The sequence below is a fragment of the Scyliorhinus canicula genome, chromosome 13, assembly GCF_902713615.1.
Source record: "Scyliorhinus canicula chromosome 13, sScyCan1.1, whole genome shotgun sequence".
In the NCBI taxonomy this organism is placed as follows: Eukaryota; Metazoa; Chordata; class Chondrichthyes; order Carcharhiniformes; family Scyliorhinidae; genus Scyliorhinus; species Scyliorhinus canicula.
The window spans coordinates 153,411,422-153,438,311 of NC_052158.1; the positions used below are offsets into that span (position 1 = coordinate 153,411,422).

The window sequence follows — 26,890 nt, forward strand, 5'->3', positions numbered from 1 at the left end:
AATTGACCCCTCTACCCTGGGAAAAAGTCTCTGATTATCCACTCTGTCTATGCCCCTCATAATTTTGCAGACCTCTATCAGGTCACCCCTCAACCTCCTTCGTTCCAGTGAGAACAAATCAAGCTTATTCAACCTTTCCTCATAGCTAATGCCCTCCATACCAGGCAACATCCTCGTAAATCTCTTCTGCACCCTCTCTAAAGCCTCCACATCCCTCTGGTAGTGTGGCGACCAGAATTGAACACTATACTCCAAGTGTGACTTAACTAAGGTTCTAAAAGCTTCTCCAGGGCCTAAAATGTACACATGACGGGATCGCACTTCCCCTGACCTGACGAGTCAGGCTGGAGACATCTCCCTGCCAACTCGGAGAACTCAGCAGACATTTCATCCTCAAATGAGAGTCGAATGGGTGCAGGTTGAACTTCCGGTCCTCAGCCGAGATGGTGAGATGCTGGCCAATGGCTGGCAGATCACCAGTCTTGCAGCGATAATGCTGCAGTGGACAGAAGAAGAAATGCAGGAGGGTTTCTGAGACCACGTCCAGGCACTGGAAGCCCGGGTAAATTCAATGGATCCCAGGATAGGAAAGGCCGGGAGACTGGTGTGAAGATGTTGATTGCCATCCTTGGGGGAGAGGCCAGGGAGTGAGGGTCATCTGGAAGTCATTGATCCTCTGAGGGGAGGGTTGGAGGTGGGAAGAACCTGCCTTCAGCATGGGGCCCCTGATCGAGGAGCTCCACCCAAACTCCCCTCACTTCCCACACGAGATGTAACTCTCCCAGGGAACTTCAATCCTCCCGCCAACCTAAAACCTGAGGCTGGGCAGAAAATGGCCCTTTAGCAGCCTCAATTGTGCCAAGGGCAGGCTACCTGTCCGAGGGCCTTTCAATTTAAAGCTCATCCAACCGATCTAAAGAACCCACTATTTGAGGACCGTAAGATTCTGGCCCAGGACTTGATGGCTACAGATGTTGCATTCATAAGATGGTCAGAAGATTGATTGTAAACCAATAAATCCTTCCACTACATCTATGGCAGGCTTGAGAGTTTGAGAGTCTCCTGGCCTGTCAGACGTGATGCGGAACATTACCCCTAAAATTAGAGCCTTTGGCAATGGGCTGGTCACCTGTCCCAGGAAAGAAAACAATGTAAGTAGATGCTTTGTCTGTCTCACATGCCACTAGAAGTCGGAAAGAAATAAAAATAAAGGCCTGACGCTTTAGAATGGCAATGGTCTCGCCAACCAACATGTCAGCCGGGGACACATTTGGATGCTCTGCAGCCAATCCATGGTAAAACGAGCGTTGATTGACACTAGGTGGGGAGTCCATCCCTCATTCGGTAGAAAAGAATGTCATGGAGAGCTGCCGGTCAATCTGACATTGCCGACAACTTCCAGTTCCTGCAGCAACAGCACTGCAGTGGCCAGAAGAGGAACTGCATGGAGCTGCCTGTGATGAAGTTCTAGAAACTGGAGACCCAGAGAAGTATAAGAGGTGCCAGGGTGGGGAGGCCAAGGGAGTTTCCAGGGGGAGATTGGGGTTTCAGAGATAGATTAGGGAGGGGAGAGAGGTCTAAAGATTACTGGGCCTTTAGGTGAGGGTGCCCCCAGTCAGAAGGGACTTTTGATGGAAGTGCTACCCCCACCACTTTATGCCCGAGATCAAACATTTTATGCTTTTTGTTTCGCCAAAGCTTCAATTCCTAAAAAATCGAGGCTGGGTTGGAAAATGGCCCTTAAATGACCATTAATTGACCACTGAAGCGCCTCAGATAGGGAGAGTGTCTTGTCTGCCCCAGCACCAAATCACTGTATGGTTAGCTCTAGAAGGAATTCCTTCCCTGCAGTCACACACTCCCCCATCCCCAAAAAACTACTGTAAAATTCAGGCAAATGTAAGTTGCTTATATTTTGAGGTGTTACCATTTGAAATGTGCTTCAAGAAAGGGCAATGGAAGCAGATTCAATCATTACTTTCAAAAAGCAATTGAAGATATACCTGACAAGATAAAAATATGCAAAGTTGTGAGGAAAAGGTTGATCGAGTGCCACTAATTGGATAGGTCTTTCAAAGAGCTGGCACATCTTTAATGGGGGGAATGGCCTCCTTCTGTTGCTGTGTGGTCCCATGATTGTGCAATAAAATTCAGAGAGGGGAAATCTTTCCTCATTCCTACCTGTGCATTGAACATTATCAGCAAATATGATGAAGAAAATTGCAGATTCCGTCCGGTCCCCACTAGATTACCTTTGTATTAATATCAATGGTTAGCGAATCAGAAGGGTTCTGTCACTGACGTAATTTCATCCCCACCAGAACTGACTTCATGGGCTGGATTCTCCGATATTGAGGCTATGTCCCAAGGCCGACTGGTGGCATTTACGACAGAAAAACGGCCACCGATCCTCCATTTGGCCGGGGGCGAGTGTGCCGGCAGCATAGCGCACCCGCTCTAGCTGCCGATACGGCTCGGAGTATTGCCGGATCCGTGGCCGCGCATGCTCACGATGGCAGCCTGAATGGCGGACCCAGCCTGTGAAATAGCCCCCACTTTGGCTGGCTCGCACGCCCCGGACCACCCATACACAGTGCCCCCAGCCCCTGATAAAGTCCCCCCTTTCCCGCAGATTGGCCCTCCTCCGACTGTGGCGGCACTGGACTGAGTTCGCAGCTGCCATACCGAATCCCCGACGGTTGAGACCACACACGACCGACGCCATCGGGATCTCGACCGGTTAGGGGAGGAGCTTCAGGGGATGGCCCTCAGGCAATGTGTACTCTGCAAGTATGCTGCTTTTGAGGGGCCGGAGCATCGCCAAAGCGGCACCGCCCCCGATTTGGTCAGGAACTTTGATTCTCCGGCTGATCGCCGACCGAGATTTTGGTGTAAACGACCGGTGAATCCAGCCCCATGTACACCACACAGACAATGATCTGTCGCAGTGTCATGGAATAATATTGATCCTTCTTTCAAAAGATGAGTTTAACCCACATAATCATAAAGTTATTTCTGGTTGTGCTGCAGTATTGACATGAAATACAAGGTTAATTAGGAAGAAGAGTTACATTCTGTGAATTATTTTGTTTTATTTTTGATTTTCTACAATAAACCCTAAACATTACCATTTCAAATTCCAGAATCCCATGTGGTGAATTAATTGGATAAACTGCACAAGTGGAAATCAATGGAAGTGGAAATCAGACTCTTTCTATGGAAAGGGTGGGCGATCTGCAGTGTCAATTTCACACCATGGAGCAAGTTAAAACTACGAACAAAAGGTTATTTTGTTAATTAAACACAATTTTCTGGCTCTTGCAGATAACAGAGATCGTGACCGGCACAATCATCATAACCGTTGCAATAATACAAATCAGCATTGTGACAGGTCAGCATCGGGAAATTAATATTTCAACAAGAATTGGGGCACCCTGGTGGACTGGAATTTCAGTAAGTACTACTGATGAGCACAATAGTGTAAAATATTAATAATAATCACTTATTGTCACAGGTAGGCATCAATAAAGTTCCTGTGAAAATCCTCTAGTTACCCCATTCCGGCGCCTGTTCGGGGAGGCCGGTACGGGAATTGAACCCGTGCTGCTGACATTGCTCTGCATTGCAAGCCAGCTAAAATTGTTGGGCTTTCAACATCTAGCTGCCATTCATTGGGCACATTTGGCAGCATTCATGCATTGGTAATGTTCCACAATGAACGCTAAGTGCAGTCAATCTCCAAAGTAGATTCTGCATTCCTTGTATATGTAAAAGACATGGCACAGCTTATGCTTTGTGATCCCTATGCCAAATTGGGCTTCCTTCAGCAGCCAGCTCCTCTCCATTTTCCTGTTGAAGCCGAAATTGCAAACCTCCAAAAAGGTCATTACACTTTTTTGCAGCTACAAACAATGAGCAGGGGTAGGCTATTCAGCCCCTCCAGACTGTTCCATCATTCAATAAGATCATGACTGATCTGATAGTTCAAACCTGCATTAGGGGTGGCGGTGGTGTAGTGGTATAGTCGCTGGACTAGAAATCCAGAGACACAGGATAATGGTCTGGGGACCCGGGTTCGATTCCCACCACGGCAGGTGATGGAATTTAAACTCAATAAAACATCTGGAATTAAAAAGTCGAATGATGACCGTGAAACCATTGTCCATTATTGATTGTTGTAAAAAACCCATCAGGCTCACGAATGTCCTTTAGGGAAGGAAATATGCCGTCCTTACCTGGTCTGGCCTACATGTGACTCCAGACCCACAGCAATGTGGTTGACTCTTAAAGGCCCTCTGAAATTACCTACTGAAGCAAACATACACTCAGTTGTATTCAGCCACTATGAAAACACGAAAAAGGAATGAAAGCGGACGGACCACCCATCATCGACCCAGGCACCGGGAATGACAATGGCAAACCCAGCCCTGCCGACCCTGCAAAGTCCTCCTTACTAACATCTGCGGGCCTGTGCCAAAATCGGGAGAGCTATTTCACAGGTTAGTTAAGCAACAACCTGACATAGTCATACTCAGTACTCCTCAATGTTGAACACCACGTGGAGGAAGCACTGAGGATGGCAAGGGCGCAGAATATGCTCTGTGTGGGGGATTTCAATGCCCATCAGCAAGGGTGGCTGGGTGGTACCACCACAGCCCAAGCTGGCCGGGTCCTAAAGGACATAGCTGCTGGACGGGGACTGCAGCAGGTGGTGAGGGAACCAACAAGAGGGAAAAACATACTTGACCACATCCTCACCAATCTGCCTGCTGCAGATGCATCTGTCCATGATAGTATTGGTAGAAGTGACCACCGCACAGTCCTTGTGGAGACAAAGTCCCGTCTTCACATTGAGGATATGCTCCGTTGTGGTGTGTGGCACTACCACCGTGCTAAATGGGATAGAATTTGAACAGATCTAGCAACTCAAGACTGGGCAGCCATGTGGCACTGTGGGCCATCAACAGCAGCAGAATTATACTCAACCACAACCTGCAACCTCATTTCCCATCATATCCTCCATTCTACCATTACCTCCAAGCCAGAGGATCAACCCTGGTTCAATGAAGAGAGCAGGAGAGCATGCCAGGAACAGCATCAGGCATACTGAAAAATAAGGTGTTGACTTGGTGAAGTTACAACACAGGACTACTTGTGTGTCAAACAGCATAAGCAGCAAGTAACAGACAGAGCTAAACAATTGCACAACGACCAGATCTGTGGGATACCTTCTTTTCAAATAAGAGACGAGGGTCCGGTGGTCGTGCGATATTGATTTTTATTGCAAAAACTTGGTTAGTACAGTTTCAAAAATACAAAATGTACAAAAAAATAGAAACAAAAGCCCAACAGTGCATAAGGAAGAAAACAATTGGAAAGAGAACAATAGCGGCAAACACGTGCGGCAGTAACTTTATACCGTCATGGTTTGATACCGCCTCCCCCACGCTCTGCTCCCGATTGGTTTACAAGTTTTGAATTGTGACTGCTGAATAGTGGTCCTTACCATCACTCACATTGGTATCTAACTTACTGGCTGTGTACATTTGCAGTCTGGCTGAAGACTGGTGTAAGATTTCCCCGCCAAGCTGCAAATTTATAATCTGACCTTGACTCAGAACAATACAAACTTGTATCTCAACTGCAGTTACAATATTTTCAAAACCTGGTTTTTAACTATTTCCCTCCAGATCCCAGCTCTGTAGCCCTGCTATAACCAGCCGTGAATGGTGGTGGGCAATTAAACAACTCAATGGAGGAGGAGGCTCCACAAATATCCTATCCTCAATGATGAAGGAGCCCAGCACATATGTGCAAAAGACAAGGCTGATGCATTCGCAACAATCTTCAGCCAAAAGTACCAAGTGGGTGATCTATCTTGGTCTCCTCTGGAGATCCCCAGCATCACAGATGTCAGTCTTCAGCCAATACGCTTCACTCCGCGTGATATAAAGAAACGGATGAAGGCACTGGATACTGCAAAGGCTATGGGCCCTGACAATACTCTGGCAACAGTACTGAAGACGTGTGCTCCAGAACTTACTGCATCCTAGGCCAAGCTGTTCCAGTAAAGCTACAACACTGGGATCTACCTGGCAATGAGGAAAATTGTCCAGGTGTGTCCTGTACACAAGAAACAGGACAAATCCAAATTACCAGCCTTTCAGTCTACTCACCATCATCAGCAAAGTGATGGAAGGAGTCATCAACAGTGCTAACGAGCAGCACTTCCTCAGCAATAATCTGCTCATGAACGCTCAGTTTGGGTTCCACCAGGGTCACTCAGCTCCTGACCTCATTACAGCCTTGGTCAAACATGGACAAAAGAGCTGAATGCCAGAGTTGAGGTGAGAATGACTGTCCTTGACATCAAGGCAGCATTTTTCGGGTATGGCATCAAGGCGGCCTATTTAAACTGGAATCAATGAGAATCAGGGGGAAAACTCTCCACTAGTTGGAGTCATACCTGGCACAAAGGAAGATGATTGTGGTATTTGGAGGTCAATAACCGAGCTCCAGGACATCACTGCAGGAGTTCTTCAGGGTAGTGTCCTAGGTCCAACCATCTTCAGCTGCTTCATCAATGACCTGCCTTCCATCATAAGGTCAGAAGTGGGGATGTTTGCGGATGACTGCACAATGTTCAGCACCATTCATGACTCCTCAGATAATAAAGCAGTCCATGTCCAAATGCTGTAAGACCTGGACAATATCCAGGCTTGGGCTGACAAGCGGCAAGTTACATTCACACCACACATTACCAGGCAATGACCATCTCCTACAAGAGAGGATCTAACCACCGCCTCTTGATATTCAATGGCATTACCATCTCTCACAATCAACATCCTGGGGGTTACCATTGATCAGAAAGTGAACTGAACTAGCCATATAAATACTGTGGCTACCAGGGCAGGTCAAAATCTTGGAATCCAACAGTGAGTAAATCATCTCCTGACCCCCCAAAGCCTGCCCAAGGCACAAGTCACAAGTCACAATTCAGGAGTATAATAGAATACTCCCACTTACCTGGATTAGTGCAGCTCCAACAACACTCAAGAAGCTCGACACTATCCAGGACAAAGCAGACCTGCTTGATTCCTACCCCTTCTACAAACATTCAAGCCCTTCACTACTGACGAACAGTAGCAGCCATGTGTACCATCTCCAAGATGCACTGCAGGAACTCACCAAGGTTCCTTAGACAACACCTTCCAAACCCACGACCACTACCATCCAGAAGGACAAGAGCAGCAGATACCGGTGAAGCCCACCACCTGGAGGTTCCCCTCCAAGTCAATCACCACCCTGACTTGGAAATATATTGCCGTTCCTTTACTATCGCTGGGGCAATATCCTGGAACTCCCTCCCTAACAGCACAGGATGTTGCACTTTTCAATCAAGTCGTCTCTTACTCGTCTAAACTCCAGCAGATCAGTGATGGTAATTTCACTGGATGTTAACTTGTTGGAGTGGGACTTTCCCAGAACTAGTGGCATGAGTGTTACTTGCCATTTATTAGCCCAAGCCTGAACACTGTCTGCATATGACTGCTTCCAGCCACAGACCACTTCAGTATCAGAGCAGTTGCGAATGGTAATAAGTACTGTGCAATCATCAATGAACATCCCCACTTCTGACCTTATGTTGGATGGAATATCATTGACAAAGCAGTTGTGATGGTTCAGCCTAAGACATTACCCAGATGAACACCTGCAGCAATGTCCTGGGGTTGAGAAGATTAACCTCTAATAACAACAACCATCCACCATTGTGCTGTTGTCGATACTACCCCAATGAATGGAGAGGCTTCCTCACGACTTCACTGATTTCAGATCTGCTCCTACTCCTTGATGCTATACTCAGGCAGATATCGAGGGCAGTCATCCACACCAGACTCTATAATCAGACCTGAAGTGTAGTGACTCTGGCAGAACCCAAACTCAGCATGGGGTGAGCAGCTTGTTGCTGAGTGAGCCTCATCATGGATTTTGTTAACTGAGTGGCTGTGTTATGTGGTGGGGGAAGTTTGATAGAGGACCTTTGTCTTACGGATGTTTAGTGTGAGATCCATACTCTCATATGCCTCAGTGAAGGTGTTGACAAGGCCTTGGATAATGTTAACCACTTTCAATCCCTTGGGACCCTTCTACCAACAGGGGCAGACATCAGAGATGAGGGTCAACATGGCCTCAGTGTTCCAGCACAGCCTTCGGCCAGCTGAGAAAGAGTTTGAAGAAGGGCAGAAGAAACATTTCAAGGGGACCCTCAAAGTCTTCTTGAAAAAGTACAACATCCCCAGTGGCAACTGGGAATCCTTAGCCCAAGACGGCTCGAAGTGGAAGAAAAGCATCAGCGAACGTCCCGTTTCATCATTGAGAGAAAGCTGAATCTAAGTGTCAACAGCAAAAGGAACACAAGGCAACTTGGGCACTCCACCCATCCGCTCCTCCAACCATCACCTGCCCCACCTGTGACACAGAATCTATGCCACGTTTTGGACTCCTCAGTTACCTGAGAACCCATTTTTAGTGTGGAAACATGTCATCCTCACCCCCAAGGGACTGCCGAAGAGAGAGAGCTGAGTGAACACTGTTTGATTGCACTGTCAATGGCATCTTCAATCTCTTTGCTAATGATTGAAAGTAGTCTGAAGGAATGGTAAATGATAGATTAGAATTTTTCTCCATTTTATGGACAGGACACATGCACAATTCTTCACATTATCATGGAGTTACCTGTGTTGTAGCTGCATTGAAATGACTTAGCGAAGGGTGTGGCAAGTTATGAACCATAATTCTTCAGTCCTAATGCTGAGATGTTGTTCGGGTCCATTGTCTTTGCTGTATCCAATGCCTTCAGCTATTTCTTACTGTCAAGTGCAGTGCATTGAATGTTCTGAAGACTGGTCTGGGTGATTTTGGAAACTCAGGAGAGGCTGTGAGATTGATCATCATTCAGATCAATATTCATTGACCCCAACTGGAAAAATATTCAAGTACTTCTGGGCCAGTCCCTAACAGTTTATAATCAGCCTGTTCATCCCTCAAAGTTTGATTCCTCAAAGGGAAAGGAAACACACACAAGTGTCAGTCTGAGCTGTGACGCTCCCCATGCTTTTGGCCCATTTAACTTCCTTCATTAACTCACGATCCAGCTTCAAAGAGGAAGAATCCCTTCTGAGTGAGGAATTAGACAGAGGCAGAAGGTTTATGGAGCCAATGTCCAACTTGAGGCTCCAGTTTGAGGGGAGAAGAATTTAGAAAGTCAAAATGCTATATTTCAATTGTCATTGGTGCTTTGCTGATTGGAGGGCTGTGACTACTGATGTTCCGCAGGGATCAGTGCTGGGAGGTTTGCTGTTCGTAGTATATATATATATGATTTGGAGGAAAATGTAACTGGTCTAATTAGTAAGTTTGCGGATGACACAAAGGTTGGTGGAATTGCGGATAGCGATGAGGACTGTTAGAGGATACAGCAGGATTTAGATCGTTTGGAGACTTGGGCAGAGAGATGGCAGATGGAGTTTAATCCGGAAAAATGTGAGGTAATGCATTTTGGAAGGCCTAATACAGATAGGGAATATACAGTGAATGGTAGAACCCTCAAGAGTATTGACAGTTAGAGAGATCTAGGTGTACAGGTCCACAGGTCACTGAAAGGGGAAACACAGGTGGACAAGGTAGTCAAGAAGGCACATGGCATGCTTGCCTTCATTGGCTGGGGCATTGAGTATAAGAATTGGCAAGTCATGTTGCAGCTGTATAGAACCTTAGTTAGGCCACACTTGGAGTAGAGCGTTCAATTCTGGTCGCCACACTACCAGAAGGATGTGGAGGCTTTAGAGAGGGTGCAGAAGAGATTTACCAGGCTGTTGCCTGATATGGATGGCATTAGCTATGAGGAGCGGTTGAATAAACTCAGTTTGTTCTCACTGGAATGACGGAGGTTGAGGGGCGACCTGATAGAGGTCTACAAAATTATGAGGGGCATAGACAGAGTGGATAGTCAGAGACTTTTTCCCAGGGTGGAGGGGTCAATTACTAGGGAGCATAGGTTTAAGGTGCGGGGGGCAAGGTTTAGAGGTGATGTACGAGGCAAGTTTTTTACACAGAGGGTAGTGGGTGCCTGGAACTCGCTATCGGAGGAGGTGGTGGAAGCAGGGACGATAGTGACGTTTAAGGGGCATCTTGACAAATACATGAAATAGGTTGGGAGTAGAGGGTTACGGACCCGGAAATGTAGAAGATTTTAGTTTAGACGGGCAGCATGGTTGGCGCAGGCTTGGAGGGCCGAAGGGCCTGTTCCTGTGCAGTAGTTTTCTTTGTTTTTTGTTCTTCCAAATTTGCTTACTAATATGAAATATGTTTTCTTCAGCTTATTATTTCAGGAATACTTGCTGCACTTGTTCAAGAGCAACCATCCCATTGTCTGGTATGTATTTGGTCAAAGAATGATTTGGTATGGTTGGCTGACAAGAGGTAATGTCATTCCAGATTTCCTTATCTTGGGTTGCACAAAATGAATACTGTAGAATACGACACTGCAGTGGGTAAAAATGCAACCCTTTCACATCAGCCTCTTGGATGCAAGTCCAGTCCATCAATCTTCAGAAGTTATAAGAACAAATGAACATAAGAACTAGGAGCAGGTGACCACCCCAGAGTCTTGTGAATTTTTGTAAATTATCACAAGTGCATTTGCAATTTCCCTACCCATCTCTTTTATTACTCTGAGATGCATTCCATCAGGGCGAGGAGACTTGTCTACCTTTAGCCCAGTAGCTTGCACATCACTACCTCCACCGTGATAACAATTGTCTCAAGGTCCTCACCTATCATAGCCTTATTTCCATCAGTCACTGGCATGTTATTTGTGTCTTCCACTGTGAAGACTCAACCCAAAAAACCTGTTCAGTTCCTCAGCCATTTCCTCATCTCCCATTGTTAAATTTACTTTTTCATCTTCTAAAGGACCAATATTTACCTTACCTTACCTTTTTTGTTTTATATATTTGTAGAAACATCTACTATCTGTTTTTTATATTCTGAGCAAATGTACTCTCATAATCTATTTTACTCTTCTTTATAGCTTTTTTAGTAGCTTTCTGTTGCACCCTAAAGATTTTCCAATCCTCTCGTCTCCCACTAACCTTTGCCACTTTGTATGCTTTTTCCTTCAATTTGATACTCTCCCTCATTTCCTGAGATATCCATCGTCGTTTTTCCCTCTTTCTACCGTCCTTCCTTTTGTTGGTATAAACTTTTGCTGAGCACTGTGAAAAAATCGCTTGGAAGGTTCTCCACTGTTCCACCATAAAGTCTTTGCTCCCAGTCTACCTGAGCCATCTCTTTCTCATCATGTTGTAATCTCCTTTGTTTAAGCACAAAACACTAGTGTTTGATTTTACCTTCTCAGCATCCATCTGTATTTTAAATTCCACCATATTATGATCGCTCCTTCCGAGAGGATCCCTAACTATGAGATCATTAATCAATCCTGTCTCATTGCGCAAGACCAGATCTAGGATTGCTTATCCCTCGTAGGTTCCATTACATACTGTTCTGGGAAACTATCGCGGATACATTCTATAAACTCCTCCACAAGGCTGCCTTGACCAACCTGGTTAAACCAATCGACATGTAGATTAAAATTCCCCATGATAACTGCTGTACCATTTCTACATGCATCAGTTATTTCTTTGTTTATTGACTGCCGCACCATAATGTTACTATTTGGTGGCCTATAGACTACTACTATCAGTGACTTTGTCATCTTCCAATCCTGATTTCCACCAAAATGGATTCAACCTTATCCTCATTAGCACCGATGTCATCCCTCACTACTGCTCGGATGGCATCCTTAAATAACAGAGCTACACCACTTCCTTTACCAGCCACTATGTCCTTCCGAATAGCTTGATACCCTTGGATATTTAACTCCCAGTCGTGACTATCCTTTCACTATGTTTCAGTAATGGCCACTAAATCATAGTCATTCATGACGATTTGCACCATCAACTCATCTACCTTATTCTGAATACTATGAGCATTCATGTAAGGTAACGTTATGTTGGCCTTTATACCTCCATTTTTAATCTAAACTCCTCTTAAAGTAACCTCTCCTAAGTTATTTTTCCTTTTAACTTTTCTCCTAATTTTCCTTATCCTTGAACCCATATCTTAATGTAATGACCTGCTGCTTTGCTTTTCATTTATGTTTTTGCTTCCCGTTTTATTACTTTTGGTATTACTGGACCTATTCACTGAACTCTCCTCAGTCACTGTACCCTGTACTGTGGCCTTTTTGATTTTTGTCTATGGCTTCTCTGCCTTCCACTTTCCCCCTTACTGCCTTTGTTTCTATCCCCGTTTTACTGCCCTCTGACTTCCTGCATCGGTCCCCATCCCCCTGCCTCATTTGTTTAAACGCTCCCCAACAACTCTAGCAAACATCCCACCTAAGACATTGGTTCCAGTCCTGTCCAGGTGCAGACCGTCCGGTTTGTACTGGTCCCACCTCCCCCAGAACCGGTTCCAATGCCCCAGGAATATTGTTATCTTTCTCTCATGGCTATTAAGTGTTGGAAGAAACTAGATTATACACTTCCTCCTCTAGAACATGGATACAAACACAGCCATACAGAAAATGAACACAATTATTTTCAACAGCAAATTAGCTAATTCATTTGAACTGTGCTTTGTAAAACATGGCTCTGTTCAGTAGAACCTTGGAGATGAAACGTTACTCTGTATGTTTCCCTTGCTATACCTGCTTGGGCGTGTTTGATGGGACAGTGTTGAGGGATACGTACTCTGTATCTAACCCTTGCCCTACCAATCCTGGATGTGTGTGCGGAGTCTGCACGTTCTCCCCGTGCCTGCGTGGGTTTCCTCTGGTGCTCCGGTTTCCTGACACATCCAAAGACATGTTGGTTAGGTGGATTGGCCACGCTAAATTTCCCTTAGTGACCAAAAAGATTCGGAGGGGTTATTGTGTTACAGGGATAGGGTGGAAGTGAGGGCTTAAGTGGGTCGGTGCAGACTCAATGGGCCAAATGGCTTCCTTCGGCACTGTATGTTCTATGTTTCTATGTGTTTGATGAGGCAGTCTAGCAGGAGATTTAAGCAGTACGCAGTACGCTTAAAACTTGTTAAGCAGTACGCACAGTTCGCTGTGGGTTTGACGCTCTACTAATCTAAGCGTGCTTAATATAACTAACTAGACCAGACTAGCTCTGAGCCATGTGTAGAAGGTGCTAACTGATATATACACCCTGACTGTCACTACAATTGTCACCAGTGGAAAGAGGCAGAGTGTTGATGCCTCGTGTGTTTTATAGTGGGAGACCACCTTTTGGTGTTCTGCCTGGTGATTGGTTGTGTTCTGTCCTGTGTGTTGATTGGCTGCTCTGGGTGTCTGTCACTGCCTGTCTGTATCTCATTATGTGCATGATTCATGACAGGCACAATCTTGTGTTTTTGAATGTACTAATTCCCAAATCAGTATCTATCTTTTATTTTGTAAAAATATACTTTGTCATAAAATATCTGAAGGAACATTACAAACATTTCAAAATGACCAACACAGAATGTGCAACAATATTTAAGATTTCTATGTGCGTAATGTTGCCCTCTTGAGGTGCATCAATACATTCAAACGAACATTTGTCAGTTTTGATAATGATGGCAGAATGATGGTGTTAAAAATCGGGAGCCCGTCCAAATTAATCAAATTTTATTTTAGGAGCAATTTAAACTCATTAAATGACTGGAATAATACGCAACCTACAGAGTCCGTTTGATGCTAATGCATTTCCTATTTTTTATGAGGCTGCTTATTGGGGAAGGTTTAAAAGGTTGAGCAGAGCCCGGAGCCTCCTCTTTGTAGATCAGAGTTCAATTACTGCTGGGATGTTTAATTCAAGGAGCAGAGTTTCCATTTAAAACTTGTGTTGATTAGAGGACATTATCCTCCAGTTGAGTGCTTTGTTTAATCTTTGTCCATCTCCCCAGGTTTTAAAGTAGCCAGGAAAAAAATAGGCATTGTGGTCTTGATGAGAGACACAACATCCAGTGAGGAGGAGGAGAATGAGGAGAAGAAGGGAAACTGGGAGGCCCAGGATGGATTGGTGCTGCATAAAGGAGCCAAAATGGCACCAGGTTTATGTAGCCATCTTATTTCCTCACTGGAAGCCCAGGAAGTCTTATGCTGCTCCTCGAATATACAGGCAGAGACTGGGCTATCTGCAGATGTCAGAGACACGAGGCTAAGCTGCTCAGGAGGCATAGTCACATTACTCTGCCACAATCTCACAGGAGCCATCTCCTCCAGCTGGGTGTGAACCTGATCATATCACTGGTGGGGAGGGGCAGGCAAGGTAGCTTTCTGATATCTCGCTGGCGCAAATCCCGATATGGCCCTTTTGTGAGATTTGGCTGCCATGACAAACGGGCCCGCAAAATCCCGCCCCTCATGTTTTGGTTGAATTTCTCCTCTTTCTGTCAGATGGCCTGAGCTGCTCATAACAGTTCGAGAATTCAGGCAAGAGGCAGTTTGGGGAGTGATCAATAAATCGAGGGTTTGCTCTTCTCTGCTTCTCCCCTCACTCCAATCAATCTGTCGTTTTTGGAGGAAAACCTCTGCTCATTGCCAAAGATTGGACACATCAGATATCACACAGGCGCACACCTAGCCTGCAAATCTCCGAAGTTCCAATGAATTGCACAGCTCTGCTGAGTCCCGACAATGCTGGGTCCTGTGACTCTACCACATGTCAGGGGCCCTTTCAACTGGGCTGACTTCATTGCAGATCACAATCAACAACCATGGAGGCCGGACTTCCCGCCCTCCAACCCTAATTGGGCGGGATGCTCATCATCCGAACTCAATTGATCCAACTTGCGTTTTATTGGGTGTGTTTCAACAGCGGGCCTGGAAGTCAGAAGGCCACCCACTTCCAGGTGCGGGTCCTCCCCCCCCCCCCCCCCCCCCCCCCATCAAAAGGTACTATTCATCTTTTAGTAAGGACACGCGAGTCCAAACTGTGTAAAATTAAAAACAAAGATTTATTTCCGAACTATATCAACATGCACTTCCAGGTAGACCCCGACTGGGTTCTTCTGTGGTTGGGGCCACACTGGCCTTATATACTCCGGGGAATTCAGATACCCGGCCATGGTGAGGGAGTTCGTACTCAGCAACGAGCAGGGGGAAGACAAGTATTCCCACTCCGTAGGTCCCGTGTGGGATTCCCATTAATTCACATGACAAATGTTCAAAGACAAACGTTATTTTGGGAGAGTTAACACACTGGCTGAACATATTTCGATAATCCCATTTGACTCTTCTCACCCTCACTATTCCTGAGAATCACAGAATTTACAGTGCAGAGGAGGCCAATTGGCCCATCGAATCTGCACCAGCCCTTGGAAAGAGCACCCTCCACCCTATTCCCGTAAGTCAATAATCCCACCCAACCTTTTTGGACACTAAGCGCAATGTAGCATGGCCAATCCACCTGACCTACACATCTTTGGACAGTGGAAGGAAACCGGAGCACCCGGAGGAAACCCACACACACATGGGGAGAACGTGCAGACTCCACACAGACAGTGGCCCAAGCCGGGAATCGAACCCAGGACCCTGGAGCTGTGAGGCAACTGTGCTAACCACTGTGCTAATGTGCCACCCTGACTTATACATTAAGTGGCCATGGTATCATCTTTGTTAATGGACCTGTGTAGTTACTCCACAATGTACATCAATGGGCTAATGCCAGAGTTATTATGAAATAAGTCAGTTAATTTTAGAATAAATAAAAGTAAACTGTTTCCACTGGCTGAAGAATCACTAACCTGAGAGCACAGATTCAATGTGATTGGAAAGTGAATCTGACTCAACAGTAAAATATCTCTATTCCTGTATTCCAATCCTCTCGCTCTGAATGCCAACATACATTTACCTTCTTTACTGTCTGCCATACCTACGCACTTTCTTTCAGGGACTGATACACAAGGACACCAAGGTCTCACTGTGCATCCATGTTTCTCAATTTACACCCATTCAAATAATAATCTGCCTTGCTATTTTTGCTACCGAAGCGGATGACCTCACATTTATCCACATTATACTGCATCAACCATGCATGTGCCACTCACTCAGCCTGTCCAAATCACACTGAAGCATCTCTACATCCTCCTCACAGCTCACCCTCCCACCCAACTTTGTATCATCTGCAAACTTGGAGATAATGGGCTGGATTCGCCCAAAATGAGACTATGTCCCCACGCTGGTAAAAACGGTGGAGTTTTCTCCAGAAATTCCTGAAAATACGTTCAATGAATTCATAGCCCTGCCGGGGGCTGGCAGAGACCCGGAGTAAATCTGCAGAGAATCCATCCCAATACATTCAATTCCCTAGTCCAAATCATTAATATATAATGTGGACAGTTGGGGTCCTAGCACAGATTCCTGTGGTACCCCACTAGTCACTGCCTGTCAATCTTAAAAAGACCCATTTATTGCAACATTTTCCTTCCTGTCTGCTAACCAGCTTTCTATCCAACTCAAGACACTACCTGCAGTCCCATCCACTTTACCTTTACATATTAATCTGCTATGAGTGACCTTGTCGAAAGCCTTCTGACACCAGAGGCAATTTCATGTGTAAATCCTCGAACACTTGCATATTTAAGAATAGTTAGGATGAAAAAAGATAACTGGGATCATTGAAATTCATTAATTTGGTGTATTAGTTCTCCCAACGTGACTTGAGCCACCCCACCCATCAGCGAACTCGTGGGAGCCCCCCATTTCTTCTGTGGGTTTGAGTGCTTTCAGGCACTCAACGAGTCAGCTGAGGCTCCCTGAGGATCAAGTATACCAGATGGTGGAAATTCTGCTCCCGTGACCTGACAGCTAATCAGAAGTCAGCAGCTCTCCATTGCAGGCAGTGTCATCGGGGCTGCAGTCAATAATGCTCAAAGGCCTTTCCGGAAAATCACCCCTGGATCCCTGACCACAGCTACGTGAGGTGGGAATGGGCTCACGGTAACAAAAGGCTGTCACCAGAGAACAGACACCTTGCAGCAGAGACAAGGGCCTTCGGATGGATTTCATCACCACTCTGCCTCCCCCACCTTTCCTATGCCAGGTCCTTTGACTGGACATGGACATATTTGCCAGGCAGGATCCCTGTTTATAAGGCTACAGGCAAACATAGTTCATTGGGCGACCTTTAGCAACCAAGGAGACCCATGTGACATCTGTTCACTCCCAGAGCCACCATTAAACACTCCAGTGGCCTCACGGATAATTGGTGTCAGAAATTGAATCAATGAGGTTAATTGGCATCCCATAGATTGCTGTAAAACCAGTCTGGTTCAATAACGTCCTTTCGGGGAGCAAATCGGCTGTCCTTCCCTGGTCTTCCCTCAATTCATTCTCTTTTGAATTATTTTATTGAATCTGTTTCCACCATCCTTTCAAACAGTGCATTCAAGATCACAGCAACTCAATCTGAAATAGACCATTTCCTCATCTCACCTCTGCTTCTTTTCCAAATCACCTTCAATCTATATCCTCTGGTTACTGACTCTTCTGGTGTTGGGAACAGTTTGCTCTTCGTTATTCCATTAAAACAATTCATCCAATTGAAAACCTCAACAAACAAATTCAGCTTGTCCAGTCTATCCGAGTCAATGAAGTTGCTCATCCCCGGAAACGTTCTAGTAAATCACTGCTGCACCCTTTCCAAATCCTTGATATCCTTCCTAAGTGACTGGTTTAGCTCACAGGGACTGGTTTAGCTCACTCGGCTAAATCGCTGGCTTTTAAAGCAGACCAAGCAGGCCAGCAGCCCGGTTCAATTCCCGTACCAGCCTCCCCGGACAGGCGCCGGAATGTGGCGGCTAGGGGCTTTTCACAGTAACTTCATTGAAGCCTACTCGTGACAATAAGCGATTTTCAAGTGTGGGTTTGTGTGGATTCAATAAGATGGGTTCGTTTCAAATAGACTGGAATAGGAGTAGACTTGATCAGCTCATTGGATTTTTCCTCGGTCCATATTTTCTCATATGTTCTTTAATGTTTTTCTACTTCCAGATCAGAGGTTGTTTAGCAATGAACATCATCAGTGCCATTTCCTGTTCAGCAGCAACAGCAATATATTCTGTAAACCTTTTTCTTTTATCGTTCCGCCATTATCATTCAGCTCACAGTGTTCATGATGAGGTGAGTGTTAAATTTGATACTGTGCCATTATAAGCAATATTTTTTATTTTTTCTAACTTAATTTCTCTCTAACTTAATTTCTTTCTGTTTAACACATTACAGATTCTAATTTCCATACTTCTCCTGCTGACACTGCTGAATGTGTTAATATCCATTGCAATTTCAATCGCCAACGCGAAGATTAACTGTGCAAGACCAAAGGTAAGCTAAGTAATGAATGGATTGAACGGACTATCTCTACAGTGCAAGTACACATGTATATTTTAGAAAACCCTGCCTGTGTCAATGATACCTGTTGGGCACCAACCCCATGCATGACATTCCACACTGCAGAGCTCAATGGAACAGCAGGTCAGGCAGGGCAGAAGCAAGCAGCCAATGTGTTTCTGCCACTTCTCACTCAACAGGAACAATTAAAATTAACTTACCATAATTTTTATTATCCACCCTCATCCCAGCATTCGCACAAGATACGTTAAGCCAAAAAATTCAATGAAGTCCCGGCTGGGTCACTGTCTGTGCGGAGTCTGCATGTCCTCCCCGTGTGTGCGTGGGTTTCCTCCGGGTGCTCCGGTTTCCTCCCACAGTCCAAAGATGTGCAGGTTAGGTGGATTGGCCATGCTAAATTGCCTGTAGTGTCCTAAAAAGTAAGGTTAAGGGGGAGGTTGTTGGGTTACGGGTATAGGGTGGATACGGGGGTTTGAGTAGGGTGATCATGGCTCGGCACAACATCGAGGGCCGAAGGGCCTGTTCTGTGTTGTACTGTTCTATAGACTAAGGTTCAACCTGCCAAAGCTTGAATCATACAATGTTACCCACACAGAAACAGGTGACTTGGCCTCTCAAATCTGAAGCAGTTTCTCCTGTTGCATTCTCCCTGATATTTTCTGGGTTTTTTTCAATTATTCTAATTGGTTCTGCCACCACTTTAATATTCCTGGTTTCCAAGCAGCAGTCTGATTAGCTTTTAGCTGGGACTCAGTGGGCGGCACTTTGTGAACTGAGCTACAGATTGGATCAAAGTCCAATGCAGAGATTTGAGCACCAAATCTAGGCTGATACTCCCAGTGCCAGTGATGAAGGAGTGCTGCCGGTCTGTCGCGGCTGTGTTTTCAGATGGGAGATTAAACCAAGGCCCCAGTCACAGTCTCAGGTGGATGGAAACAATCCCATGGAATGATTCTGAAGATGAACAGGGGAGTTCTCTCTGATGTTCTGATGAACATTTATCCATCAATCAACATCACCAAAACATGTCAGCTGGTCATTATTACAGTGCTGATGGTGGAAAACCAAATAGACGATAATCGCTTTCCCAGGAAACCGAAGGGATTCTCCGGCCGCCGATGCCGAAATCTGGATGTTGCCTGAGGCCCTCCCCCCGACGCTCCGCCCCTGATCGTCCGAGTTCCCGACGACGTGGGTCTCTCATGCTACTACTTGTCGGGAACGCGGCGAGGCAGCTGCGGACTCAGTCCAGCGCCGCCACAGTCGGGGGTGAGCTTTGGCAGGGGCTGGGGGCTCTGTTAGGGGGTGGTCCGGGGGTCGCGAGCCGGACAAAGGGTGGGCACTATTTTGCAGGTCGGGTCCACGGACCCAGCAATTCTCTGGACGTGTCGACAGCTAGAGCTGGGTACACTACGTTGCCTGACTACTAGCCCCCACCAAACGGAGGATTGGTGGCCGTTTTGCGCCGCATTTTCGGTCGTAAAAATGCCACCGTTCCCACGCCGGCATCAGGACAGAGCCTGAAAATCGGAGAATCCAGCCCGTGCTCTCTGGTCAGCTTGTTATCAACATCTGTGATTTGAAGATGTCTGCAGGTGAGCTCTCATGTTGATAAGGATCGGAGTCAATGTATGGGATGTCTTTGAGACTGACTGGAGCGCCTGGAGACAAGCAGTTCCGAAGGTGTGGAAAAAGCAGAGGACAAAAGAAATGACAAGACGGTAGAAAAGAGCGGACAAAATAAGAAAGAAAACATCGTCGACCTCAGGCCAACGTGATTCAACTGTGCCAGCTACAGACGTGTTTGCCACTCATATCTCGGCCTCAACGAGCACAACAAGCGATGTTCAATCCAGAAATGATGGGCACCCGAGACACAACCCATCGACTGCTGAGACGGTAGGCTCACTATGTTCAGCTGCAATCTTGCTCAGCAGAATCTGTCTGCCACGTTTCCTGAATTGTGATCGTTCGTGAGTCTGGTTCAAAATGACTTCCATAGCTGGAACGTGCACCCGAGGTCATGGGTGTCTCTATAGAAATGCAAATTCGTTCAATTACTTGTTAAAAACATGAACAAAGATTTTTAGTAAAGTTTTTTTTCCCAAATCTTGTTTTCTCAAGTCTCCAAACTGATTTGCTATTTAGTTATCTATGTGCATTTTGATGCTTTTGCGAATCTTCGACTACTTTTAGAGCTGCCTGTGTGTGCAATGGGTGGTTAAAATTACCATTAACATTTCCTGGACTGCATACTTCCTTGAACCTTGCAGACACATATTAGAGGGGGTCAGAGGGATGGATTTGGGGTTGGGGGTCGGAGTGGGGATCGGAGGTCGGATGTTAGGAGGGTTGAAGGCTGGGGGGCTGGATTTTGCGTGTGGTGGGTGGTCTCAGATATCAGAGGGTTGGGTGATAAGACAGAAGGTGGTTGGGGTAGCTCTGGGGATGTGGGTGTCAGGTCGGAGGAGTCCAGCCGGGTCGGGATGGGGTATAGGTTGGTCGGAAGGTCGGGTTGGGGGGGGGTTGACGTGGGGGAGGTCAGGTGACTCAGGGATTAGAACCACGCCTGTGGGTTCAGGAAGGGTGTATTCTGTGCAGGTGGGATGTCAGGGGGTTGGGCTGGTGGGGGAATCCCCTGAGGGGGTCAAGGGGAGGGGAGGGGAGGGGAGGGGGGGGGTGTCTCGTGTGTAGATCAGTCTGGGTATTTAAAATAGTAACGCAGAAGTTGGAAAAGGTTTTATTTCTTCTACCTTTTTCTGAGTAATGATTTGTGTAGCCCTGACGCAGCCGTCCGAAGTTAGTGATTTAAATTGCTTTGTTGTATGGTTCTCAGTGCAACACATTGTACAGAGAAAGCTAGTGTTTCCAATCAATTGCTGTGCAAATGCTTACCTATGAAGTTCTGAGGGACATTCCCCAGCATATCGTTGGGGTACCCCCCCAATCCGATGCCAGGGAGCCTGGAGGTTACGGCATACACTGTTACTAAGGAATCACAAAGACAACATTTCCTCGGAGTGGCAATCAGGATTGATTGTCACTCTAAACTGACCTGCCTGCACTTAAATCCTTAAACACCTGCCTCATCTGACCTTCCTATTCAGGCCAGGTTTAGGCAATACAGTGCGTCCCGGCCTCCAGCAGTGAAGTATGAAAGAAGCACAGTGAAAGTGGACACACCCAGCTTTTTACAGCACTAGCTGCTGTGACTCAGGTGTGTTTAAATGTCCCATTGAAAATAACAGGCCAGGGACAAGGTTAGTGAATGAGATTGGGCAGCACGGTAGCACAGTGGTTAGCACAATTGCTTCACAGCTCCAGGGTCCCAGGTTCGATTCCCGGCTTGGTTCACTGTCTGTGCGGAGTCTGCACGTTCTCCCCGTGTGTGCGTGGGTTTCCTCCGGGTGCTCCTGTTTCCTCCCACAGTCCAAAGATGTGCAGGTTAGGTGGATTGGCCATGATAAATTGACCTTCGAGTCCAAGATTGCCCTTCGTGTTGGGTGGGGTTACTGGGTTATAGGGATAGGTTGGAGATGTGGGCTTGGGTGGGGTGCTCTTTTCAAGAGCTGGTGCCGACTCGATGGGCTGAGTGGCCTCCTTCTGCACTATAAATTCTAAGATGTGGGGGCTGGGTGTTTGGCTATCAGGTTGGGGGGGTGAGAGGTCAGTTGTGAAGGATTGAGGCGTTTAGGCATCATCGGGGGGGGGGGAGGAGAATTGGACATTAGGGAGATGTAGGGTTCTGACATCAGCGTGGGGGAGTCAGACATCAGGGATGGAGGTAGGTTATTGTGGGGGAGATGGACATTGAGGGGGAGTCAGGCCTTAGGGTGGAGTTGAATAGTGGGGTGGCATAGTGAGACATCGGGGGGTGTTGGACATGGGGGCGAGTTGAACATTGGGGGGGAGTAAGACATTGGGGGGGGAGAGAGTGGGACATCAGGGGGAGTAGTTGTAAATGGTGGGAAATCGTCATCAAGGAGGAGAGCCGGACTTCAGGGTGGAGTTGAAAATCAGGGTGGGGGGATATTGTTTCTGACAATAGGTGTGCAGATTGTGTTGGGAGGTTTGGATCGGTGTGGGCTGGGGTAATTTGGGTCACGGGATGATTGGGGTGGTAGGTAACTGGGTCTGGTCGGGTCGGGGTCACGTGAAGAATCCCCTGCGAGTGGGGAACTTAGTTGCGAAGGGGAAGGGGGGGTCGGAATTTGGGGGTTTCCCATATGGGCCTCTATCTAGGTCATTAAAATAGTTACACTGAAGATAGAACAGTACAGCACAGTACAGGCCATTCAGTCCACAAAGTTGTACCGACCATTTATCCTAATCTAAGATCAACCTAACCTTCACCCCTTCAAAACTGCTGTCCATGTGCCTAAGAGTCGCTTAAATGTCCCTAATGACTCTGACTCCACCACCTCTGCAGGCAATGCATTCCACACACCCACCACTCTCTGTGTAAAGAACCTACTTCTGACATCTCCCCTATATCTTCCTCCAATCACCTTAAAACTATGTCCTCTCATGACAGCCATTTCCAACATGGGGAAAAGTCTCTGGCTATCCACTCTATCCATGCTTCTCATCGCCTTGTACACCTCTGTCAAGTCACCTCTCTTCACACCAGTGAAAAAAGCCCTAGCTCCCTCAAACTTTATTCATAAGACATGCCCTCCAGTCCAGGAAACATCCTGGTAAATCTCCTCTGTACCCTCTCCAAAGCATCCACATCCTTCCTATAATGAGGCGACCAGAACTGGACACAATATTCCAAGTGTGGCCTAATTAGGGTTTTATAAAGCTGCAGCAAAACCTCGCGGCTCTTAAACTCAATCCCCCTGTTAATGAAAGCCACCACACAATACGCCTTCTTAACAACCCTGTCAACCTGGGTGGCAACTTTGAGGGATCTATGTACGTGGACCCCAAGATCCCTCTGTTCCTCCACACTTCCAAGAATCCTGCCTTTTACCCTGTATTCAGCATTCAAATTCGGCCTTCCAAAATTAATTACTTCAGATTTATCAAGGTTGAACTCCATCTGCCACTTCTCAGCCCAGCTCTGCATCCTGTCAATGGCCTGTTGTAACCCTGCAACATCCCTCAACACTATCTACAACTTTCCCCATCTTTGTGTCATCGGCAAACTTACTAACCCACCCTTCCACTTCCTCTTCCAAGTCATTTATAAAAACCACAAAGAGCATGTGGCAAACCACTGTTGCACCTATATTAGGTGATGTACGGTAAGACCCTGTACTACAGGTACAGCGGTGGTCCCTGCCTGCTGGCTCCACCCAGTAGGCGGAGTATAAATATGTGTGTCCTCCATACAGCAGCCATTTCGCCAGCTGCTGTAGGAGGCAACACATCTTAGAGCAATAAAGCCTCAGTTGTATTCAACTCTCGTCTTTGTCCAATTGAGGTTCAAAGTACTTCTATTTCTTCTGACTCTTTCAGAGTAACTGAGTGTAACACAGGCAGAGCCATCTGAATGTAGCGATTTAAATGACTCTGTTGTATGGATCCCTGCGCAGCACCATTGTTCTGGCGAAGTTAGTACTTCTGGACAATTGCGGAATAAACACTGACTTGGGAACTTCTGTTTTAGAATTCCAAGTGCACTTTTGGGTAATTCCAAATCTGAAACTGGGGAGTCAGGAAGTTATAGTGATAAAATGAAACACAGACAGGTTCTTCCACTGAAGATAAACTATTTGCGATGATATGCATAGCAATCTTGTCTATAATAATGTACATGACCTCTGTCCACCAGGCAATTTAAACCTACCAGGTGACTCTGTATCGAGGGGAGTTGGGAGTCAGTTGTGTTAGTGGATAGATATTTTACAGTATCTCTAGTACAGTTAGTGTTCGTAATTTGTTATATATTTACTCCAATTATTCTTACCACGCAATTGTTTCATAATACATTATTTTAAACTAAGTCAAGATATTCTAGATGTTCTGTAGTGCATCATTTACACCGACCAGTTGACAAAACATGACACTATTCACAGAAATTCAGGGGAGATTTCCTCATCTGAGCATGTGCAGGAAGTGCTCCCCCTAGTGTTGTGACACCAATAAACACAGCCTTGCAGATTGCTCTGGCAGAGAGCTGGCACAAACATTATTGTCCCAGGGGGGAAAGTGGCAATAGAACGGGTCCAATGTTTGGGAGAGGCGGCCGAGCCATGAGGAACTGACTGGCTCATTCTGCTCCGAAACCTTTCACAATCTACTCACACGTGTTGTTTTGTTTTTCAGCCGGTGATTGTGGTGTACAATGGCCTGCCTGCAGAACTGATTCCTCAACAGCAGTTCCATGACAACCCTCCACCCTACAACGTGGCAGTGATGCAAAGTCCATATGTTGGATAAGAATGAGTTACGGTTGAAATTCAGTTCAGCCCAAGTTATTTAATCTTACAGAACTTGGAGCAACATTATTGGGATGCACCCAAAGAGTCAGGGTTCTGTCCATTTTATACTTGAGCTGCACGTTATTCCTCCAAGGCCACAAATATTGCCTTGACTTGCCGTGAGAAGGTAGCAGTGGACTTGCTATTCTTGATCGTTTTAGCGTCACCCACATACAGTAGATTGGGATTCCATGTCGCCCAGACAAACTGTGTGGATCGGGGGAATGTGGAATAAAGCTATTTTTCAATCCATTTGTTATATGTTGTGGAGATCATAGGGAATTAAACCGCTTCAGATAATTGCTTCCATACAATCGGTAATTAGGGTTCTCTGTTCTTGCTGTATCGTTCTGCTGCATAATAAATCTACACAAATAAAACATATTTGTTGAACATTGAAAGTACTGCATGAAAACAGAACTAGATGTTCTGTAATCTGAAATGAAAAAATGAAATGAAAATCACTTATTATCACAAGTAAGGTTCAAATGAAGTTACTGTGAAAAGCCCCTAGTCGCCACATTCCGGCACCTGTTTGGGGAGGCTGGCATGGGAGTTGAACCATGCTGCTGGCCTGCCTTGGTCTGTTTCAAAAGCTGTGGTGATATGCATCACTAAATACACAAAGGGTTAATGTAAATACACTACGACTAAGTAAACACTGGCATGACATGCAGACATACAGCTAATGAACACATAGAATAGGACATGGCCAATGGGCAGTCAAGACACCCAGAGCTGACACTACCACAAGGGGGCATTACACAACCCATATATAAGGACAGGACACACATGCTCTCTATCGTTCCACAGGCGACACTTAGAGAGTAGGACAGGGGCAGATCATAAGCATCACACCCACCACGTGGCTTAGAGCAGACTGGTTAGTTAGCCTGAGTTACTATAGCAAGATTAGTAGGAGAGTCGAACTCAGAGAGAACTGTGTTAATGGTTCAATAAATCACATTGAACTTACTTCAAAGTCTGGAGTATCTTTTGGTCAAAGCTGCATTGAGTTGCATCCTGTGTTATCCCAGAGTACATAACACGTCAAAAGCCAGCTGTTTAGCCCTGTGCTAAACCAGCCCCTCCCATCTCAAAGTGGTGAAACATACTTGATTATTTTTGAATATAGACACACCTCATTGTGCTGTTAATTTTCTCTCTGCATTGACAAAGCTGGCCCATGATTGTCCTTGTCCTTTTCTTATATTTGTACATTTCTCTATTCCCTGAAATGTTTGCTCAATAATTTCACTCTTAAGCAGTTTCACCATCTGGAATCCATTTAAGATCTCCATTTCCTGCTGCTCTCTGCAGCTATTTCCTTGGTTACGTCTATAATCTCAGTCAGGATGTTACTGTCACCAGGAGATGGTGCTGAGTGGTTGCTGGGTCAACTGCATTGCTGTGGGTCTGGAGTCACGTGCAGGCCAGACCAGGTAAGGATGGCAGATTTCCTTCCCGAAAGGATATCAGTGAATCTGATGGGTTTTATTTTACAACAATTGATAACGGTTTCATAATCATCATTAGACCTGTAAATCCAGATTTTTATTGAATTCAATTTCACCACCTGCCATGTGGGATTTCAACCCAGTCCCCAGGGTATGCCTGAAGAAATTCCTCCTTATCTTTTTTTAGAGGAGCGTCCTTTAGTCTGAGATTGCATTCTACAGTGCAGAAGGAGGTCATTCGGCCCATGTCGGGGTGAGGGTGGTGTGGGGTGGGGGTGGTGTGGAATTAAGGGTGGTGCGGGGGTGAGGGTGGTATGGGCGTGGGGTGGTGTTGGGGGGGGGGGGGTTGACACATGTGTCAGAGGGAACTGTAACTCAGCGGGGCCCCACTTCCTCCCACGTTGACCACGTCCTGTGCCCTCTGCTCTGCCGTGATGAGGAACAGCAGGTCCGGATATCCCCTTCCAGTCTTCTCCATTCTGGTGGTATGGCTGACCATACCCTGGCGTGGGTAGGGGGTGAACAGAACAGTGTTAGATAGT

General features: G+C 46.1%; 1 protein-coding gene across 1 annotated transcript in view; it reads left to right on the forward strand.

Moving 5' to 3' along the window:
• Nucleotides 1–25,284, forward strand: part of LOC119976767 (membrane-spanning 4-domains subfamily A member 4A-like) — a 41,115-nt gene extending 15,831 nt beyond the window's left edge. The window contains exons 3-7 of the mRNA XM_038817512.1: nucleotides 3,325–3,453; nucleotides 10,379–10,435; nucleotides 18,107–18,235; nucleotides 18,338–18,436; nucleotides 24,737–25,284. Coding sequence (XP_038673440.1) covers nucleotides 3,325–3,453; nucleotides 10,379–10,435; nucleotides 18,107–18,235; nucleotides 18,338–18,436; nucleotides 24,737–24,850 — 528 coding nt within the window. The 3' untranslated portion in view covers nucleotides 24,851–25,284. The remainder of the gene's footprint in view (nucleotides 1–3,324; nucleotides 3,454–10,378; nucleotides 10,436–18,106; nucleotides 18,236–18,337; nucleotides 18,437–24,736) is intronic.
• Nucleotides 25,285–26,890: the final 1,606 nt, after the last annotated feature.